The following is a 20,130-nucleotide window of genomic DNA, read 5'->3' as shown; positions in this document are numbered from 1 at the left end:
ATTGAATGTGAGTGTAGATCGACCGCGAATCACTTGGCCTGAAGATGCATGCAAGAAGGTATTTAGAGGAATCGTTTAACAAAAACTTATACAAAATATATATATATATTCAAAAAAACGTTTCCACTAACAGCAGGGGGGGACAGCTCACACAGAAGACACATAAGCTGACAGGCAGGGAGGAGGGGGGAAAGGAGCGCAGGGCTGCGGATGACGGAGGCACGTAAACTTACCACGGTGTCATGGCTTGGCAGCCCTAATAAACTGTGGTCAGTTTACAGGGGGAGGGCAGGTTTTTTACAGCTTCCAGAGGAGGGGCAGGTTAGACAGCACAAACACTGTGGTGTTCAACCTGCTATAAGGTAAGTTTTTTTTTTTTTTTTTTATTATAAATTTTTTTTTTGGGGGGGGGATTACAAACACTTTAATTACCTCTCTAACAACGTACATAATAATTATCTTGTAATGGGTCTCATGAGGGGAGTATGACATGGAAGATTTTCTTCTGTCTGCTGATACTATGCTGATTGTAGGGGTTTCCTCCCCCAGTGTAGTGTAATTGAACTGCAGATGGGTCATGTATCTAGAGGTATGCCAATCTTGAAGTCTGTAATGGGCCAGTAATTTTTATATCTGCCACCACCAGCTTCAGGATGGGATTGGCTAACCCAAGGATGACAGCCTTATCTTTAGATCTATTTTATGCATTGAAAGGGTTTTTACAAACTTTATTTCAGATTCTTACCTGTTTGCTCCCTGTTCTCCCTGTTGGATTAATAGTATATTAACATGACGCATGCAGCTGGAGGTGCTGAGCAAAAACGCGCGTACACACACAACTGGAATTTTGGTAGGGAGATTTCACTGTTGTCCAGGACTAACCAGGCTCCACCTAAAATAACTGTAGAAACCTTTCACAATTGTAGACCTAGTGCTGCAGGACATTACCACTGTAGTCCTATGACTTGCACATTAGTTCTATTTTCTGTTTTTACAGTGGTGCTGTTTTGTAAATTCAAACTCATGGCTTTCTGTTTTATTATAGGGGGAAGTCCAGGCACTTTTTCTCAGGCATGAAGGCTACCTTGGTGCAATTGGGGCATTTCTGAAAGGAGCTGAGCAAGACAGTGAGTATAGAAAAATGTTACATTTGAAATGTTTTAAGCTTGGGCCTTCAAGAGAACCAACAGGAGTAGGCCTTTGTAAGGCCCATCTGATTTTCCACCTTTAGTGTAACAGCATGTCTTATAGATGGGTGTTTAAGCTGTAATATAATTTAGGTGTATTCTCTCACTGTCTGAGCAGACCCTGCAAGTACAGAAAAATAAATGTGCAATGGGCAAGGAAAAAATGATTCTGTGTGTATCCCACAGAATCGCACAGAAGAGAAGAGCGCACGGGCTTTGGTGTAATACCCTTTTATTTTTTATTAAAAACTAAATACAAATGCAAAGATGAATCAGAACTTATTAACCTCTCCCCACCACTGTACTATACACCAACATCCTTTCATCGCCCTTGATAGGAGCTCCAGCTGACAATGTAAATATGGCAGCAGTCCTTAAGGCCCCTTTCACACGGACGGATAGAATGGTGCATTTAGCTGCGGATTTTCTAATTTTCTACCGCAGCTAAAAGCACACAATGCTTTCCTATGGCCCCATTCACACACTGTGTTTAGCTGCGAATTAGATACATGCGGTTCTGTGCGGATAGAAAAAATAGAATTGACTGCGTCCAGGAACGATTTAGCGCAGCTATCTGCACATAACCGCAGGTAATCGCAGTGCACTGTGTCAGCTGCGGATAACAGCGCCGAGCTGCTCATTGGGAAAGGAAAAAATATTTTTTCTTTCCCCAATGAGTGACAAGCATGGGGATCCGACTGTGACGTTTTAGGGGGCGTGGTCATCACCCGATGACCGTGCCCCTCCCCCAAAGCACCCACCCCCCCATGTTGAGGGCATGCGGCCTGGTACGGCCGCAGGAGTTGGGGGGGCGCTCGCCCGTCCCCACCCCCTTTCCTGACCGACTGGGCTGCGTGCTCGGATAAGGGTCTGGTATGGATTTTGGGGGGAACCCCATGCTGTTTTTTCGGCCTGGGGTTCCTCTTAAAATCCATACCAGACCGAAGGGCCTGGTATGCCCCTGGGGGGGAACCCACGCCATTTGTTTAAAATTTGGCGTGGAGTTCCCCCTCAAGATTCATACTAAACAGTGCTAGTCGGCACCCTGTCGGGTTGCCATAGAGATGGCAAACCGCAGCCAAACGCGACCGCAGCTAATCGCACTGTGCAAATGCAGCTGATCGCAGTGCCTGGAGTCTTGAACTCCACAGGAAAAAAAACATGCTTTTAACTGCGGCAGAATAGCCATCCTTGTGAAAGGCGCCTAACCGAATGCAGGCACTGCTATGTTTGACCATATACACGCTGACCGTAAACATACACAAGAAGCCTCCCCAGGGCCGGACAAGCCAGTACCATGCTTGGGGTCAAGTAACGTGAGCAGATGGATGCTGTTGGGGTTTGTGAGCTGTTGCTACGACATGTTTTGGCAAGTCCTTTGTCAAGTCCTTGCTTGCATCACGTGACACCAGTGATCTAACAGAAAAAAAACAGACAGGCTGGTTGTACTGGAGTCAATCAATCGACCTCAGTACAACCAGCCTGCCCTTAAATGGATCAAAATTTGGCCGGCTCCTGCTTAGGGGTAGCAAATAAGAATCAGTAATCGTTAGAGTTTACATACACTTTAATGTATTAGCCTTCTTGATAGTGTTTACTAGTGAGCTAGGCAAATGATGAACCTTCTTTTCATTGCGTACATATAGATCCTAATTTGTACAGCTGGGGAGAAAATTATGCTGGCAGTTCCGGGCTTATGAGCACGTCACCAGATGTCTACCCCATGCAGCGATCCCGGAGTGGGACGGTAAGTCTTGTTAATGTTCACAGCACACAGACCTGGATCCATTCACAGGTTTATTCAGTCAATAAACGACTACCTTCTTCTCTGTGAGCTTTGGTCAGAGTTCCTGTCCATTTTCTTAAAGATCACTTTTCTATAGATAGTACAGATTGTCCATCCTTCTTTTTTTTTGAGACAAGGAAAGGGACTGAAGATGGTTCTTTTTTCTCTGCAGCACTTTACTTGAATGAGGAATATAGAATAGGAATATATAAAGATTTCTCATTCATTCATAAAATTACAGTCTGATACATAGTAACACTCGCAGTTACTATATATCAGCGGTCAGTGGATATAGGAGCAATCACTGCCTATATCCACTGTACTGCAGCGGGGAGCTTAGTAAACACGCAAGCCCCAAACTTGCCTCCACCCGCACCGCTGCCCCCCCCCCCGCAGGCATAGATCAGGGGTGCGGGGGCCTGTACCGGGGGTGATGTGACTGGCAGCTTGGGGGGGTGGGGCTGGGGGGAATCTGCCCCCCCCAAGCCCCGTGCAGCACCTGAAGCCGACGGGAGCTGCAGTGGAGGGATGCCAGCTTCTAAAGGTAGCTACAGGGGAACCCTTCGCGGGGGGGGGGGGGGGGGGGCGTCCGATCGGGTGGAGGGGAGTTACCAATGCTGGGGGGAGAAGGTGGATGAAGGATAGGGAAGGAGAGTGGGGGGGGGGGCAGTTTAAGGTGAAAGTTAGCGGCAGGAGGTAGAGAAGCGGTGGCATGGGGGAAGGGGGGCAGGCGGCGGTCACATTTCAGGTTAATAACTCTGATCAGCGGGTTGTAATCCGCTGATCAGAGTTATAGAATTGTTCAGCAGAGTCTGCTGAAGAATTCTGATATAAGCTTATGGTCATTGAAGTGACCATAAGCTTATAGAAGAGGGAGAAATGATCAGGGGTGCGGGGGCCAGTACTGGGGGTGATGTGACTGGCGGGGGGGACACACCTGGACCCCCAAGCCCCATGCAGCACCTGAAGCTGACGGGAGCGGCAGTGGAGGGATGCCGGCTTCTAAAGGTTCCTGCAAGGGAACCCTTTGCGGGGGGGGGGTCTGATCGGGTGGAGAGGGGTTACCAATGCTGGGGGGGAGAAGGTGGATGAAGGATAGGGAAGGAGAGTGGGGGGGGCAGTTTAAGGTGAAAGTTAGCGGCAGGAGGTAGAGAAGCGGTGGTATTGTGGGGGGGGGGGGATGGGGCGCAGGCGGTGGTCACATTTGAGGTTATTAACTCTTATCAGTGGGTTGTAATCTGCTGATCAGAGTTATAGAATTGTTCAGCAGAGTCTGCTGAAGAAATCTGATATAAGCTTATGGTCATTGAAGTGACCATAAGCTTATAGGAGAGGGAGAAATGAGGACTTGGCCACCTGCGGGCACTTTTTAGGTCTGTACGGTGTACGGACCTGGCAGTGAAAGGGTTAAAGCATATACATTTATCTGCTTACGTGAAATCCCTGTCCATTGGCCATCCTCCTGACATGTTTCACCTATTTTGGGCTTAATCCATTAAGCCCATGTCAGAGGGCGTGACCAATGAGCAGGAATTTGAGCTGAAGCCTGTCTTTTTCATTAGTTTCCAACTGGAGTTTAATTGTGTGGTGGTACTTGTATGTAATGCTCATTCTGATAATGCTATTTGCCTGGCTGATATACTGATCCTGTAGATTTAATACTTTGACCAGCTAACGAAAAACTTCAGATTTTTTTTTTCCTCACTTTCCTTCCAAATTGTTCAGAGAGTTAAAGCCCAACTGAACTTTTGTTTTACATCAAAACAAAAGCTCCTCGCTCCTCCTCCCTCCTCCCTCCTCCCTCCTCCCTCCTCCCTCCTCCCTCCTCCTCCTCGACATACCCCTGGGACAATGCCAAAGCTCTTCAATTAGAAGGAACATGATCTTTGTTAATTGTTAAGCTATAGGGAGAAAAAATATTATATTGAGATATGAGAATAATTATCTTGAAAAAAATGCAGGGCGTATTCTAAATGGATGCCATGCCTAACAAGCTAGGGCAGCAACTCAGCTTGGCACCGTGAACTCCGCAGCCATCACTGTAGTAGCTCAGGCTACTGCAGGGATTTAGAGCTTCCAAGAAGGCCAATCAGGTATCGCCTATGCATACTTACATTGGACCAAGCTGGCTTAAATATAAATATGTAGAATGTATCATCCTTGCAGATCAGTTTAAAATTTACTGGACCAACATACTAGCCAGCAAACTAGAATTCTCTGATGGAAGTCAGCAATTTAACAAATATTTTGAAAGCAATCTATACTGAAAAGAATAAGTGGGTTGCCATTGCAGACTCCAGAATTATAGAAGCCAGAAGATGAACAGGCTCCTGGCATTTCCAGAATAAAGCCGCGTACACACAAGTGGACTTCTTGACCACACTGGTCCGACAGACAATTCGACCGTGTGTGGGCTTTATCAGACCTGCAGCGGACTTTTTCGGTTGAAAATCTGACGGACTTTAGATTTGGAACATACTTCAAATCTTTCCGACGAACTCGAGTCCGGTCGGAAAATCTGCTAGTCCGACGGACGAAAACCCACGCTAGGGCAGCTATTGGCTACTGGCTATCAACTTCCTTATTTTAGTCCGGTGTATGTCATCACGTACAAATCCGTCGGACTTTGGTGTGATCGTGTGTAGGCAAGTCCAGTCGTTAGAAAGTCCGTCGTAACTCCGTCGAAAGTCCGTCGGAAAGATCGTTGGACCTTTTGTTGTCAAAGGGTCCGACCGTGTGTACGCGGCTTTAGGTTGGGGGGAGAGAGAGAGAGCGAGGAGGAAATCCCCGATGCCGCACATCCACGTAGGTGTTAGTGGTGAAATAACAATCTCAGCCTGGGCTCCCGATAGGCCACGTCCCCATTTCCAGAATAAGGTTACTAGCAGCAGTGTTCATCCTTCTCTCAGTGCAAGTTTCTTATAATTAAAGATGTTTACAGGTTATACAGTCATCTCTGTAATCAGAAAACTGAAAAAGTAAGATCATAAAGGAAGTTGAATATAATCTCATCAGAGATACAGAAGTCACACGTAGTTACATGTTTTATCTTTCTTTCTGTAACCTATTATCTGTGTTTTCTTACTTATTAATCATTTCACCGCTTTGATTTCTGCACATTCTTATTACATTTTTGTGTTTTTTGTTTTTTTTTTTGTTTCCTCTCATCACTCTTAACTTCAGTTTTCAGTAAGTAATTTTACATGTCAGTGCTTGTAGAATTGCATTATGTGTTGCTGTTTTAGTTGCAGTGAAAGTCAATTGCTGGTCAGGTTGGCAGTCTGTTTTACAATGTACACAGAGCTACTACAAATAGTGGGGGCAGGGGTATTGTAGTGCCAAGTTCTGATCACTGTAGGGAACTGTGACTGCTAATACAGCCAGCCATTTCTTAGGAAATGTTTATAGAATTGGTCAGCTTTGTTTTCATTGATCTTGTTCTGGCAAACCAATATTTATTTTCTCTGTGTATCAATCATTTTAGCTGCATACGTCTGCCCTGCCATTTGTACAAAGTTTGTGTTTCAGATGCAACTAGTAGCATGTTTTTGGATCTTTTGAATATATATTATTGCTGCAAATATTCCTTATTCCAAGATAAATATTACAAGCTGAACTTTGCAACTTAAAGCTGAGCAGTCTTGCCCAGTTGTACAGGCGTCTTTCCTGTACTGAAATTACTTGATTACTCTGATTTCTCTGCACTACATTAACAGCTAGAGCAAGTCGGACAGGGCCTGTCTCATGTCCTGTCTGGAAGACATCCTACATTATCTATTATTACCTGTATTATCTTTTATTCCCAGCTATACTGTCCCTGGCCCACTCCTTTCATTCATTGGGCTTTAGTGCTTTAAGTCATGGAAGTTCAGGAACATATATGGGGGTTACCACAGCTTCCTGTTTTCAGGAAGACCTGTACAGCACCCTGCTGGTCCCTCCTGCCAGCTATGATCTGCCTACATTGCATAGATAAGTACAAAAACTTAGTAATTAGGTCACTGGGTCTAAGTGATGTAATGAAAACTTTTTTTTTTTTTTTTTTTTTTATATATAATTCAATAGCATTTTGATGAGCGGAAGGGGAGGAGAACAAGAGGAATACTTGAACACAAGCACATTAAACTTCAGATTTAAATATGGCATTGTCACAGCACCATCAAGTGTTTTTAAAGTGAATATTACATTTTGAACTCTGCAACGTTGACATAAGACTATGCTAATTGACAATAATCTGTGATCAGGTCATATGATATAGCTGTCCCAGTTCAAAGATGCAATGTGGATGAGGAATCACTGCTGTAGCTCGAAGCATGTTATAGCCTGGGGTAAAGTTAAAGGATAAGTTCACCTTTGTAATAAATAAATAAATGAACTTCTTTTTTTTTTTTGCAGGTAAAAAAGTGTATTTTTATTATATCATTTTTATTTAATTTTTCCCCTTTCGTCTTTCAGGACAGCCACCATGAGAGATAGTCTCCTCCTCTTCCTCTAGGAAACACTGCGCCAGCCCATAAATTCTTACTTCCCCCTGCCAGACCTCAGTATTAGTGTTTCCTCCGGTGGGGAGACACTGTGCAAGGAACCAGGCCATTCAGTCAGGGTGACTGCGGCTGTTTATATTTTTTGGAGCCTGTAATGGGAGCAGGGGTTTCCTAGGGCATAGGGGGGACTTACCCCTCGTTCTATTGCCACCACTTCAGGGACTCTGAACAGGAGTCAGGACTTGCAGCCTCGGTTAAGGAGCTTTCGTCCACCTTCTCTTCATTTAAAGCCTTATTTGAAAGGTTTCAGCCTCCCTTTAGTCCAGTCCCCCAGGATACAACCTCGCCTCAGGCTCAGGGCTCTGCTCCTGCCCAACCTGCAACTTCAGTTAGGGCAGTGGAAGCTCCAGGGCCCTCCGGAGTGGAACAAAGACAACCAGACAGTTCCTCCTCCGATTCCCAGGATGGTTCAGAGGGAGAGGACCTGGACGGGGAGTCCAGGAAATCCTCCAGATATAAATTATCCCTGGAAGAGGTAGAGGACCTCTTAGGGGCTATTTATACAACCCTCGGTATTCAGGAAGACAGGAAACCCCTGACCCTTCATGACCAAATGTACAAGGGTTTAGGGGAACAAAGGAGGAAAGTTTTTCCAGTACATGAGGTACTGGTTGAAACTATTAAAAAGGAGTGGCAGGATCCCGAAAGGAAACCCTTTTTTTCTAGATCCTTAAAAAGGAGATTTCCATTCTCGGATGATCCTACATCTATCTGGAATAAAAGTCCCAAGTTAGATGCTGCCTTCTCCCAGGTTTCCAGACACACAGACCTGGCTTTTGAGGACATGGGGGCCCTGGTGGATGTCATGGATAAGAGAATAGACTCTCTTCTCAAAAAGACTTGGGATTCAACAATTGGTAATTTAAAACCTGAGTTGGCTGTCACAGTAGTGGCTCGCAATCTGGAGCACTGGCTCTCTAAGATTCAGGAGCATATTGAAGCTGGAACGGCAAAAGAAACCATTCTATCTTCTTTCCCTACGATTCTGCGGGGTATCGCCTACATAGCTGATGCCTCGGCAGAATCAGTCCGTATGTCGGCCAGATCAGTGGCTCTGGCCAATTCGGCCAGGAGAGCCCTCTGGCTAAAAACTTGGCCGGGCGATAGCGCCTCTAAGGCCAAGTTGTGCGGCATACCGTTAACGGGAGACCTTCTCTTCGGCCCAGGGTTAGAGACCGTCTTGGACCGCACAGCAGACAGGAAGAAATCCTTCCCAGTTAAGCGGAAAACCCCTACACAGACAAAGAAGGGGTTTCGTCCGCAAAAGCGTAAAGAAATTCCAAAGCCGGAAGGGCAAAAGAAATTCTGGGGTCAGAAGAAGGGGAGGGGCGATTTTTCGCCCTCCTGAACAGCCCCGTAAAAACCAATGACTGCATACCTGGACGACCTGCTCCTGTTTGCACCGTGTCCACTGCAGTTAGTCAGAGATCTAGAACTAACAAAGAGAGTTCTTACAGGTCTAGGGTGGCTAATGAACTTGGAGAAATCCAGTTTGATTCCCTCTCAGCGCATCACGTACTTAGGCTATCTGTTGGACTCAACGCTACTGAGAGTGTTTCTTCCAGCAGAAAAAGTACAAAAACTGGACAGGGCAGTGGCTGTTCTCCAGTGCAGCAGTCAGGTCTCCATAAGAGTTCTGATGTCGGTCCTGGGACTATTAACCGCTACCCTCCCAGTAGTGCAATGGGCAGGTCTGCACTTTCGTCCCTTACAGTCCTTTGTCTTAAGGGTGTGGGATCACAGTCAGAAAGATCTGGACACCTTGGTACAGGTTCCACCCCAAGTAAAGAGATCCCTCTGGTGGTGGAGGAGGGTCTCAAACTTGTCGCAGGGTCGTCTGTGGTTCATCCCAGTTTCTCAGGTGGTAACCACAGACGCAAGCGGCAAGGGTTGGGGGGCGCATCTGGGTTCCCTTTTAGCACAGGGCACCTGGGAGGGCGACGAACTAAGAAGGTCGTCCAATTGGAAGGAGCTGAGGGCAATCGGGCTAGCACTCAGGTTCTTCAAGGAGGAGCTACGGGGCCACCATGTTCAGGTGCGGTCGGACAACTCGTCCGCCGTGGCCTATGTAAACAAACAGGGCGGCACGAGAAGCGGAGTCCTGTCAGCCTTAGCATCAGACATTCTGAACTGGGCCGAGATTCACACTCTCTCACTCTCAGCAGTCTTCCTGAGAGGAGAAAAGAATGTGATAGCAGATTTTCTCAGCCGAACCAAACTGAGAGGGCGATTGGATCCTCAACCAGGAGGTTTTCAATCTCATTTCAGAGAAATGGGGTCCTCCAGAAGTAGATCTGTTCGCATCAAGAAGCAACGCGAAAGCCCCTTGTTTTTTTCTCCCTAAACAGAGGGGAGGGAGCGCGAAGGGTCGACGCATTGATCCAGAACTGGCATTTCAGAATCTGCTATGCCTTCCCGCCCCCAGCATTATTACCGGCAGTTCTCAGGAAGTTCCAGATGGAAAACACGTCCCTGATTCTAGTAGCACCACATTGGCCAAAGAGGGCTTGGTTCTCAGTACTCAAGCAACTAGCGGTCGAACCTCCCTTATTCCTGCCACCTCGAGAGGATCTCCTCTCACAGGGCCCAGTCCTCTGTCCACAGGTTCACCAATGGCAGTTAGCGGCCTGGCTACTGAGGAGGGTATGCTAAGAGCTAGGGGTTTTTCTGAGAAATTAATCTCCACCCTCCTCAACAGCAGGAAGAAGGAAACACGCCAGATTTATAAAAAGGTCTGGGTACGTTTCAATGAATGGTGTGCGGAAGGCTCCTTTGCGGTACACAGTCCCACAACGGTGTTGGAATTCCTTCAGTGCGGGGCAGATAGGGGTTTATCCATAAGTACCCTTAAAGGTCAGGTGTCAGCACTCAGTGCTTATTTAGAAAAGCATCTGGCCACCAACCCTTGGGTGGTCAGATTCTTTAAGGCTCTGTCTAGACAAAGACCGGTTCAGGGCCCTCCCTTTCCCAAGTGGGACCTATCTTTAGTTTTACAGGGCCTGACGGGAACCCCCTTTGAACCTTTAGAGGAATGTCAACTAAAGGATCTTACGTTAAAAACAGTTTTTTTGGTAGCAGTGACAACTGCCAGGAGAGTCAGCGAGATTGAGGCCTTATCTGTTAGACCTCCCTTTTGCGTTATTTTTCCAGATCGGATCATCTTCAAGACTGATCCAGCATTTTTACCTAAGGTTGCTTCTGGTTTTCACAGAAGTCAGGAGGTAGTTCTACACTCATTTTGTCCCAACCCCTCGGGGGAAAGGGAATTAAAATTTCATTCGTTGGACGTAAGGAGAGGTATCCTTCAGTACCTAGAGCTGACCAAGAGGTTTAGGAAGTCAGACTCTTTATTTATTTTGTTTTCTGGGGCCAGAAAAGGATGCAAAGCGTCTCGACGCACTATTGCCAGATGGCTCAGAGTAGCCATTGGCCAGGCCTATACATTAGCAGGGAAAGAAATCCCAATGGGTATAAGGGCACACTCTACTAGAGCTATGGCAGCTTCTCAGGCAGAGAAGGCTGGAGCAACACCAGAGCAGATATGCAGGGCTGCAACATGGTCCAGCTATTCCACTTTCGTTAAGCACTACAGAGTGGACCTGGTGTCGGCTAGTGAGCAAGCCTTTGGGCGAAAGGTGTTGCAAGCTGTAGTCCCACCCTAACTGGTAAGTGCTCGTTCATCCTCTCATGGTGGCTGTCCTGAAAGACGAAAGGGGAAAATTAAAGTTACGTACCGGTAACGTCTTTTCCAGTAGTCTTTCAGGACAGCCCTAGTTACCCACCCGAAATTTTGGGGTGTCTTATAAAAGACCAGAACGCAGCATGATAATGATATGGAATAGTATGTTATTAATGTGTTCTTGTGTCTCCCCAGCTGACCGGAGGTAATCTTGGAATATACTGAGGTCTGGCAGGGGGAAGTAAGAATTTATGGGCTGGCGCAGTGTTTCCTAGAGGAAGAGGAGGAGACTATCTCTCATGGTGGCTGCCCTGAAAGACTACTGGAAAAGACGTTACCGGTACGTAACTTTAATTTTTTTACTATGAGTCTGCAAAGCCTCAGCAGATCAATGCAATTCAGGGTTCTTGCAAACAGTCTGTATATGCTGTCTGCTCATACCTCATAAGGCAGTTACTCCAGCAGGAAGACTCCATGAACTACCTAGAACGCTCAACCGTGCCCTGGTACTTGAGAGCTAAAAGCAAACGGCTGCAAAGGCTGTCGGTACCTGTAGTTTTCACATTCACAAAACACTGTTAAAGAGTGAGGCAGCTGGGCAGGCGTGTGGTGTTTTTTTTTTTTTTTTTTTTACTTGTGACAGGGAGTGGAGGGAGAAGATCCACCGATCACTGGTGAAGGTGACTTTAAACTTAAGTCTGCAGTGCACTCAGTAGGCATGACAAGGTGATACTATGCTGTCAGGCAGATTATGGATTATACACAAGGCTGCTGTTAAAAATATCGGGGCGGCCCCCACAACCTACCTGACAGGCCCCCATATAAAATCAAATTTTTGCTAAAAATACACTAAAATTATTAGTTTTTAGAGCTCGTTCACATAGGCGCTGTGGCCTCAGTGGCTTATTGATATGGCTGGAGCTGTATGTATGTTACGCTATGGGGATGCAGCAGCTGTACAAACATAGCCACAGGTCCTAATTTGACAGGCATGTGGGTACATGTGTTTGATCCTGAACATAGATGGTGTGCATTCAGAGCCACTTACCCACTCTAGGGATGAGCTGAACACTCCCCGGTTCCGTTCGCACCAGAACTTGCAAACAGGCAAAAAATTAGTGCGAACGCCGTTAAAGTCAATGGGACACGAGCATGAAAAATCAAAAGTGCTCAATTTAAAGGCTTATATACAAGTTATTGTCATAAAGTGTTTGGGGACCCGGGTACTGCCCCAGGGGACATGTATCAATGCAAAAAAAGTTTTAAAAACTGCTGTTTTTTGAGGAGCAGTGATTTTAATAGGGTTAAAGTGAAACAATAAAAATGACATATTCATTTAAATATCATGCCTGGGGGGTTCCCTTAGTATGCCTGTAAAGCAGTGCATTTTTCCCATTTTTAGAACAGTACCACAGCAAAATGACATTTCTAAAGGAAAAAAATGTCATTTAAAACTGCTCGTGGCTGTAATGAATTGTCGGGTCTCGGCAATATGAATAAAAATCATTACCAGGACCTATGGGTCTGGTATGAATATTAAGGGGGAACCCTGCACCACAATTAAAAAAAAAAAAATGCGTGGGGGTCCCCCCAAAATCCATATCAGACTCTTATCCGAGCACCAGGCCACGTGCCCTCAACATGGGGAGGGTGTTTTTGGGGTCATCCCCACTACCCTTGCCGGTGGTTGTTGGTGGGGAGACTGGGGGCTCATCGGAATCTGGAAGCCCCCTTTAACAAGGGGACCCCAGATCCTGAATGTGTAAGGGTACACTGTACCCTTACACATTCAGCAAAAAAGTGTCAAAATTGTAAAAATGACAGTAGACAATTTGGGACAAGTCCTTTTATTAAAAAAAAATTAAAAATTGTCCCGCGATGTCCATTCATCTTCAATCACAGCACCTGACATAAAAAAAACGTAAAACGTAAAAAACTCTGCCTCTTTGAGAGGCTCGCCGCTGACTGCAGACTTTCTCCATTGACAGCTGTTATACAGCTAAGGGCGGGGCCACCCAGTGATGTAAACGGTTGACCCGTCCCCTTCTGGCAGCATGCGCCCTCTTGCCCCCCTTTTCCTGCAGCCTGTCAGGTTGCGTGTTCGGATAAAGGTCTGGTATGGATTTTGGGGGGGGCCCTGTGCCATTTTTTTTTTTTTATTATAAAATCATACAATACAGCGCTCGCAAATATATATAATATGTGATCTCAAAAGAAAAAAGGAATTTTGTTGCAGCTGCAGAATAAAAGTACTGTACTTTAGTGATAAATAACCAAGTGAACTGCGCTAGCAACTGTATATAATTAAGATGTACCCCAACAAAATAAAAACAACAATGGTGAATATGAAAGTGTCACAAATGGTGAAAAAAGTATCAAAGACCTGGACATGCACCCTGCGCAACGCACCCAATTTGGTGTGAGAATGCACAGGAGTGCACTACCAGAACCACAAGACCTTCAATATAGGTGATAAACCAATTTTTGTGCCTATTACTGTACAATGGATGGCAAGGGGAACGTACAAAACTGCGCTCCCTGAGTGAAAACTTTCACTACAATAAAAAACAATTGATGTGCATATTTGAACAAATAATATAAAAAATATGAAAAATATCAATTATCATAACACTCATGTGAGGACGGAAAATAGATATACTCTCAAAAAAAATAATATATTAATGATATATACAATCAAAGACCGACTTATGAAGCGATCCTCTCAGGAAATGCAGATGGGATAGTGAAATCATGAAATGTCACCAATAACAAACAGAAGAAACGTAACTAGTGGTTAGAACCCCTTCATGGGAGAAGCAATAGGCAGACTTCCAGCTTTTTCATCCTTATGATCACACAGGGCTGATGGTATAACAATGTTGAAATTGCTTGAAAGGGACCACAAAGCTCGCATTCCACCAAAAGAGAAAGGAGAAGCATATAGCATAAAACCTTAGGGTACCAAGGGGTCACCTGCGCATAAAAGCGCTACTCACGGGACCGGTATGCAGAGCAGGCAATCAGATAATATGGTCGGTTCGCCGCTCTCCGGCGTGCGTTCCACCAACACCAGGAAGTGATGTCACTGGTAGCAAATCAGACAGACGTGGACAGGATATTGCGTCGACGCGTTTCGCCCCTCCCCCAGGGCGTTATCAAAGACTTTGATTCTGGTTCTGGTAGTGCACTCCTGTGCATTCTCACACCAAATTGGGTGCGTTGCGCAGGGTGCATGTCCAGGTCTTTGATACTTTTTTCACCATTTGTGACACTTTCATATTCACCATTGTTGTTTTTATTTTGTTGGGGTACATCTTAATTATATACAGTTGCTAGCGCAGTTCACTTGGTTATTTATTTTTTTTTTTTTTTGGTGCAGGGTTCCCCTTAATATCCATACCAGACTTGAAGGGCCTGTATGGATTTTGGGGGGGACCCCTATGCTTTTTTTTTTTTTTTGGTGCGGGGTTCCCCTTAATATCCATAGATATAGATATAAGAATTTTATCTATATTGTTGGGATCCAGTAATACATTACAGCCGCAAGCAGTTTTATATGACATTTTGTTTTTCCCTTACAAATGTCATTTTGCTGCTTTCATTAATAAAACTGCCATGTAAGCAGCCTTACATAGTGTGGGGCGTGGACTCCCCCTGAGCCATGATTGGCCAAAGGCACCCTGCCTTTGGCCAATCATGGCTCAGATAGTATGGCGCGCTTTGATTGGCCAAAGCATGCAGGTCAAGTGCATGCTTTGGCCAATCAGCAGCCGTCAATGCACTGTGATCTCGCAGTGCATTGACGGTCTCGCTGTTATGACACGCTCTGCGTGCGCTCGAATTTCCCGCGAATGCCCTATAATCTTCAATATTCGGTGAACGGGCGAACATCGGCTCATCCCTAACCCACGCCTGTCAAAGAAGGGCCTCCGGCTGCATTCGTACAGCTGCTGCTGCATCCCCTTAGAGCAGTGATGGTGAACCTTGGCACCCCAGATGTTTTGGAACTACATTTCCCATGATGCTCATGCACTTTGCAGTGTAGTTGAGCATCATGGGAAAGGGGGTGGGCATACAGATACCAAACCCCCCTGCAGCGCAGACGGAGGGAGAAAAGGGGGAGAAGCCAGCAGCGGAACCGCAAGAGGCACAATAAGGCAGTACAGCTGTCCCTCCTACTTGGCTAGTGCCTGGGCCCCACTCCTGAACTAATGGGGCCTGGGCCAGGTACTGGAGGGACGGCTGTACTGCCTTATTAGCAGCCCTGCTTTATACACTTTGTTTAAATAAATGTGAATGAAAGAATCATTACTTCTTCCAGTGGTTTCCAAATGGCAACCTGTGGGCCAGATGTGGCCTTTGCTTGCCTTTTTATCTGGCCCTTGGGGCACTATACCTGACACCAAACAATGGGGCATAATTCCTCCCAGTGACACTAGCAATGGGGCATAATTCCTTCCAGTGACAGTAATGGGGCACAATTTGTCCCAGTGACACCAATACTAGGACATAATTCCTCCCACCGATACCAATAATAGGGTATAATGCCTTCCCCTGACACCAACAATGGGACACTATTCCTGCCGCTGCAACCAGCAATGGGACATATTTCCTCCCTATATATATATATATATATATATATATATATATATATATATATATATATATATATATATATATATATATATATATATATATATATATATATATATTTATTTTTTTAATTCTCACTGACCACCAACCCTGGAGAATTATTTACTCCCACTGACACTGCTGCATTTAGTACTCCTACTGGCCACCCCTAGAGTATGAAGGAAAGTCTAAGGACCCCTGACTTCTAGCAGTATATTCATCCATGTGAAAGGGGGGGGGTGCATTTGTACCTTTACCAGCTCAATACTCTGTATTCTTGAACCCAGTGCTTTCTGTTGCTCTCCAAAGATTTAGTATTTTATTGTAATCTGTCTGAAACCAAAACTGTCTGGTGCCCGTTGTGGCTACTCATACCTAAGGAGAGTAATATAGTATATTATGGGCAGCACAGATAGTTCTCTGTTTCATACATTAAATCCATAGTCTTCTATGCTGTGCCCAGACTTTGGTGCCGTCTCAAATGTAGTCTCTGTTGTGCTCTGCAGTTTGACATGTTGGAGATGGACCGGCTGGAGCGTCAACTAGTAAACCTCCCTCTGCTCTTTGACTCATCTTCCTATGTTCCTGATACAATGGATCTTACAGAAGATGCATTGGCTCGGCAGTACTGGCTCACCTGCTTCGAAGATGCTTTAGAAGGAGTGAGTATATTTCCTTGTGCCTACAGTCCCAAAGAAAAGCTTTGTATTGGTGAAACCTGTTAATAGATGAGAAGCTAAGATCCATCTGCGGTGAATTATACCAACATGTCAGAAAAAAAATAAATTCAAAACCGAATCACTGAGTTTGAAAAAGGATCACCCCAGTATTTTGTTGGACCACCTTTTTGCTCTAATTACAGCCTTCAATCTGTTGGGCTATGTCTCTACTAACTTTGCACATCTAGACTTTGCAATATTTGCCTACTCTTCTTTGCAGAACTGCTTGAAGTTACATATACATAGTTACATAAGTTCAGTTAAATTTGATGGTGACCGTTTGTGGACTGCAGTCTTTCCACAGATTTTTAATGGGATTTAAAGTGATACTAAAGCCTCCTTTCTTTTTAACGTAGAAAAAAAAAGAGCATGTTATACTTACCTGCTGTGTGCATTGGTTTTGCATAGAGCAGCCCAGATCCTCCTCTTCTCGGGTCCCTCTTCGGTGCTCCTGGCCCCTCCCTCCTGTTGAGTGCCCCACAGCAAGCAGCTTGCTAAGGGGGCACCTGAGCCGAGCTGCAGCTCCATGTGTCCATTCAGACATGGAGTCAGAGCCCACCCAAGCCCCCTTTCTCTCCTCATTGGCTCACTGACTGACTGATTTGACTAACTGACTTGATTGCCTGCAGCAGGAGCCAATAAGTAGGGAGAGTACTGGACAGCTGAGTCTCTCGTGCAACATCCCTGGATCTAGATGGATATCAGGTAAGCATGGGGGTGGGGGGCTGCTGCACACAAGGCCCTTTATCTTAATGCATTAAGATAAAAAAAAACTTTTGCCTTTACAACCACTTTAAGTCTGGGCTCTGACTAAGCCATGCAAGGACATTTTTCCTTTTTCTCCTTCAACCACTGTGTTGTCATTTTTGCTGTGTACTTTGGGTCATTGTCATGTTGGAAGGTAAACCCTTCCCAATGACAACTTTCTGCCAGATTTTCCTCAAGAATTTGTTTTTTTTTTTTTTGCTCCATCCGATTTTCCTTCTATCCTGACAAGTGCTCCAGTCCCTGCTGCAGAGAAACACCCCCATAACAGGATATAACCACCTCCATGCTTTACTGTAGGAATGTTGTTATTTGGATGGTGAGCTGTATTGGATTTCTGCCAGAAATATAGTTTGGTGTTGAGGCCAAATAATTAAATGTTGGTCGCATCTGACCATAACACATTTTTCCATGTGGCCTCAGAATCTTCAAGGTGCATTTTTAAGGTGGTCAGACAAGACTAAAATTTAATTATTTGGATAGAAGCAAAAATCGATGGGGCTAAATATCATCAAATTCTTGAGTATTTGCTGCCCTCTGCCAGAAAGTTGTGAATGGGAAGAAGGTTTACCTTCCAACATAGCAATGACCCAAAGCACACAGCAAAAATGACCTAAACTTAAACCACATTGAAAATCTGTGGAATTACTTGAAGACTGCAGTCCACAAACAGTTCTGCAAACAGTGGGCAAATATTGTAAAGTCTAGATGTGCAAAGTTAGGTGAGACAAATCCCAACAGACTAAAGTCTGTACTTTAAGCAAAATGTGGTCCAACAAAATACTGACATAAGGGGGTGATCCTTTTTCAAACTCGGTGATTCTGTTTTTGATTTTTGTATTCTTTTTTTATAATATATAATCTCTCTAGCAATCCTGACTTGACAGTCTCTTTCTCAGGAGACGTAGTTTGGTGCCATCAAGTGGGGATTTTGTTTATGACATCTGCTGTTTTTTTTATTTTTTTTATTTCTGTAGTTAACATAACTACTGTACTTTGAAAACTATAGTAGCACATTAGGTGAAGCCTGGTGCATAGATAATTGTAAAGTACAAGAGACCTATAGTGACCAGCTATAACTCTGTACCTTGCATTAAAAAGAATAAAAAATATATCAAATAACATTTAAAGCAAATGTTGCTTTCCAGTTAATGCTTTCAATAGGACACCACTAATTGTTAGAGAGAGGTGTCAGAACAGAACAGAATTAGGTCCTTATATCTAGAAGGCAGAACCCTGGTCTAATAAATAAAAAAAAAAAATATATATATATATGCGATAGAGAAAGCAAAATGTTTTCACAAGAAGTGAGGGGACATCTTCCACTGTGGACATCTGTAGAAGGAGAGATTTCACCTCATTTTCTGTTATGACTTTTGGTCAGAACTCAAATGTAAATCTCAACATTGGGACAGCAGACAGCTCTCTTTGGGGTTCTGGGCAGCTTGTAGAACTGATTACAGGCAGCGCAATCTGATATATTTTAAAGCTGATAGAGTTCTTTATCTGTTTAGCCATATCATTATGTAAGCTTTTTCATCCTCCTCAGTAGTGCGTTATGTATTTTTAATTTTTTTCTCTTTTGATATATGCATACATGTTCAATAAAGTCTATAAGCCAGTCACATGATGTGCAGAGTCCTAGTTGCAGATGATACATCATTATACTGTGAGAGCAAGGCGCTTTGGTAATTGCCCCTTAGAGAGCATGCCCATGACTCCCTTCACTTACAGGATGGCCTCCCTCTTCCAGGTAAATGATGCTGGGTATCATGCAACCTGGAAAACTGAGGAGATTTTGTTGTGAAAAAAGTAGTACTGTGGGGGGACAGCATCAAGGGGGAGGCAAATATTGCAGCCTGGGGGGAAAAAAATAAACACAATGTTTGGCATTAACAATTTTACAGGAGAAGACCAGAGAAGGCACCTCTAAGTGCAGAATTTCAGCAGTTTATTATCCAACACGGTTTAAAAACACTTACAAGAAGTAGGTGTTAAAAAGGCTTATCGTGATGTCATATTCTTGGTGCTCCATCTACCTGTGTCGACCAGCAGTTGTAGGGATAGACTGGATCGTTCAGTAAAGTTGGCCGCCACTTCTCTGGGATCACGGTGGAACACATGCTTTGTGCGTGGAACTCGCACGCCCGACGTGACGTCAAGAAAGGGACCGTGATGCTTTTCGGCGTATGTGCAAAAGGTTCTTCAAAACACTGTGCGCATGCTCCGAAACACGTCACTGCACCTTTCCTGATGTCACTTCTGGTGTGTGCGTTCCACCGCAGTCCTGGAAGTGTGGCGTCATCTTTACTGAAGGATCCAATCTACCCCTAAAGCTGCTGGTCAGCACATGGGGATGGGGCAACAGTGACGGGAGCCATTTTAATGCCTACCTCCTTATGCCGTGTACACATGACCGGTTTTGCCGTGGGAATAAACTCCGAAGGTTTCTCAGACGGAATTCCATTCAAGTAGTCTTGCCTACGCACGGTCAAACCAAAATCCAACCAAAGTCCGACCGTCCAGAATGCGGTGACGTACAGCACGTACGACAGGACTAGAAAAAGGAAGTTCAATAGCCAGTAGCCAATAGCTTCCATCTCGTACTTGCTTCAGAGCATGCGCCGTTTTTGGTCCATCGGAACAGCATACAGACGAGTGGTTTTCCCGATAGGAATTGGTTCCGTCGGAAACATTTAGAACATGTTCTCTTCTTAGGTCCATCAGAATTTTCAAATAAAAAAGTCAGATGAGGCATACACACAATCGGAATAGATGATGAAAAGCTTCCGTCTGACTTTTTCTGTCGGACATTCCG

General features: G+C 44.9%; 1 protein-coding gene across 2 annotated transcripts in view; it reads left to right on the top strand.

Annotated features, from left to right (window-relative positions):
• The window catches only part of PANK4 (pantothenate kinase 4 (inactive)), a 128,861-nt gene that overhangs the window by 84,701 nt on the left and 24,030 nt on the right, over positions 1-20,130 (top strand). For both annotated transcript variants that reach the window (XR_012236368.1, XM_073603006.1), the window contains exons 8-10: positions 1,046-1,127; positions 2,834-2,934; positions 16,335-16,490. Coding sequence is in view for 1 of the 2 variants with exons in the window: in XM_073603006.1 (XP_073459107.1) it covers positions 1,046-1,127; positions 2,834-2,934; positions 16,335-16,490 (339 nt within the window). In the remaining variant the exon portion in view is untranslated. The remainder of the gene's footprint in view (positions 1-1,045; positions 1,128-2,833; positions 2,935-16,334; positions 16,491-20,130) is intronic.

Source organism: Aquarana catesbeiana, linkage group LG10 (genome assembly GCF_042186555.1).
Source record: "Aquarana catesbeiana isolate 2022-GZ linkage group LG10, ASM4218655v1, whole genome shotgun sequence".
NCBI lineage: Eukaryota > Metazoa > Chordata > Amphibia > Anura > Ranidae > Aquarana > Aquarana catesbeiana.
This window is presented reverse-complemented; position numbering and strand designations above follow the sequence as displayed.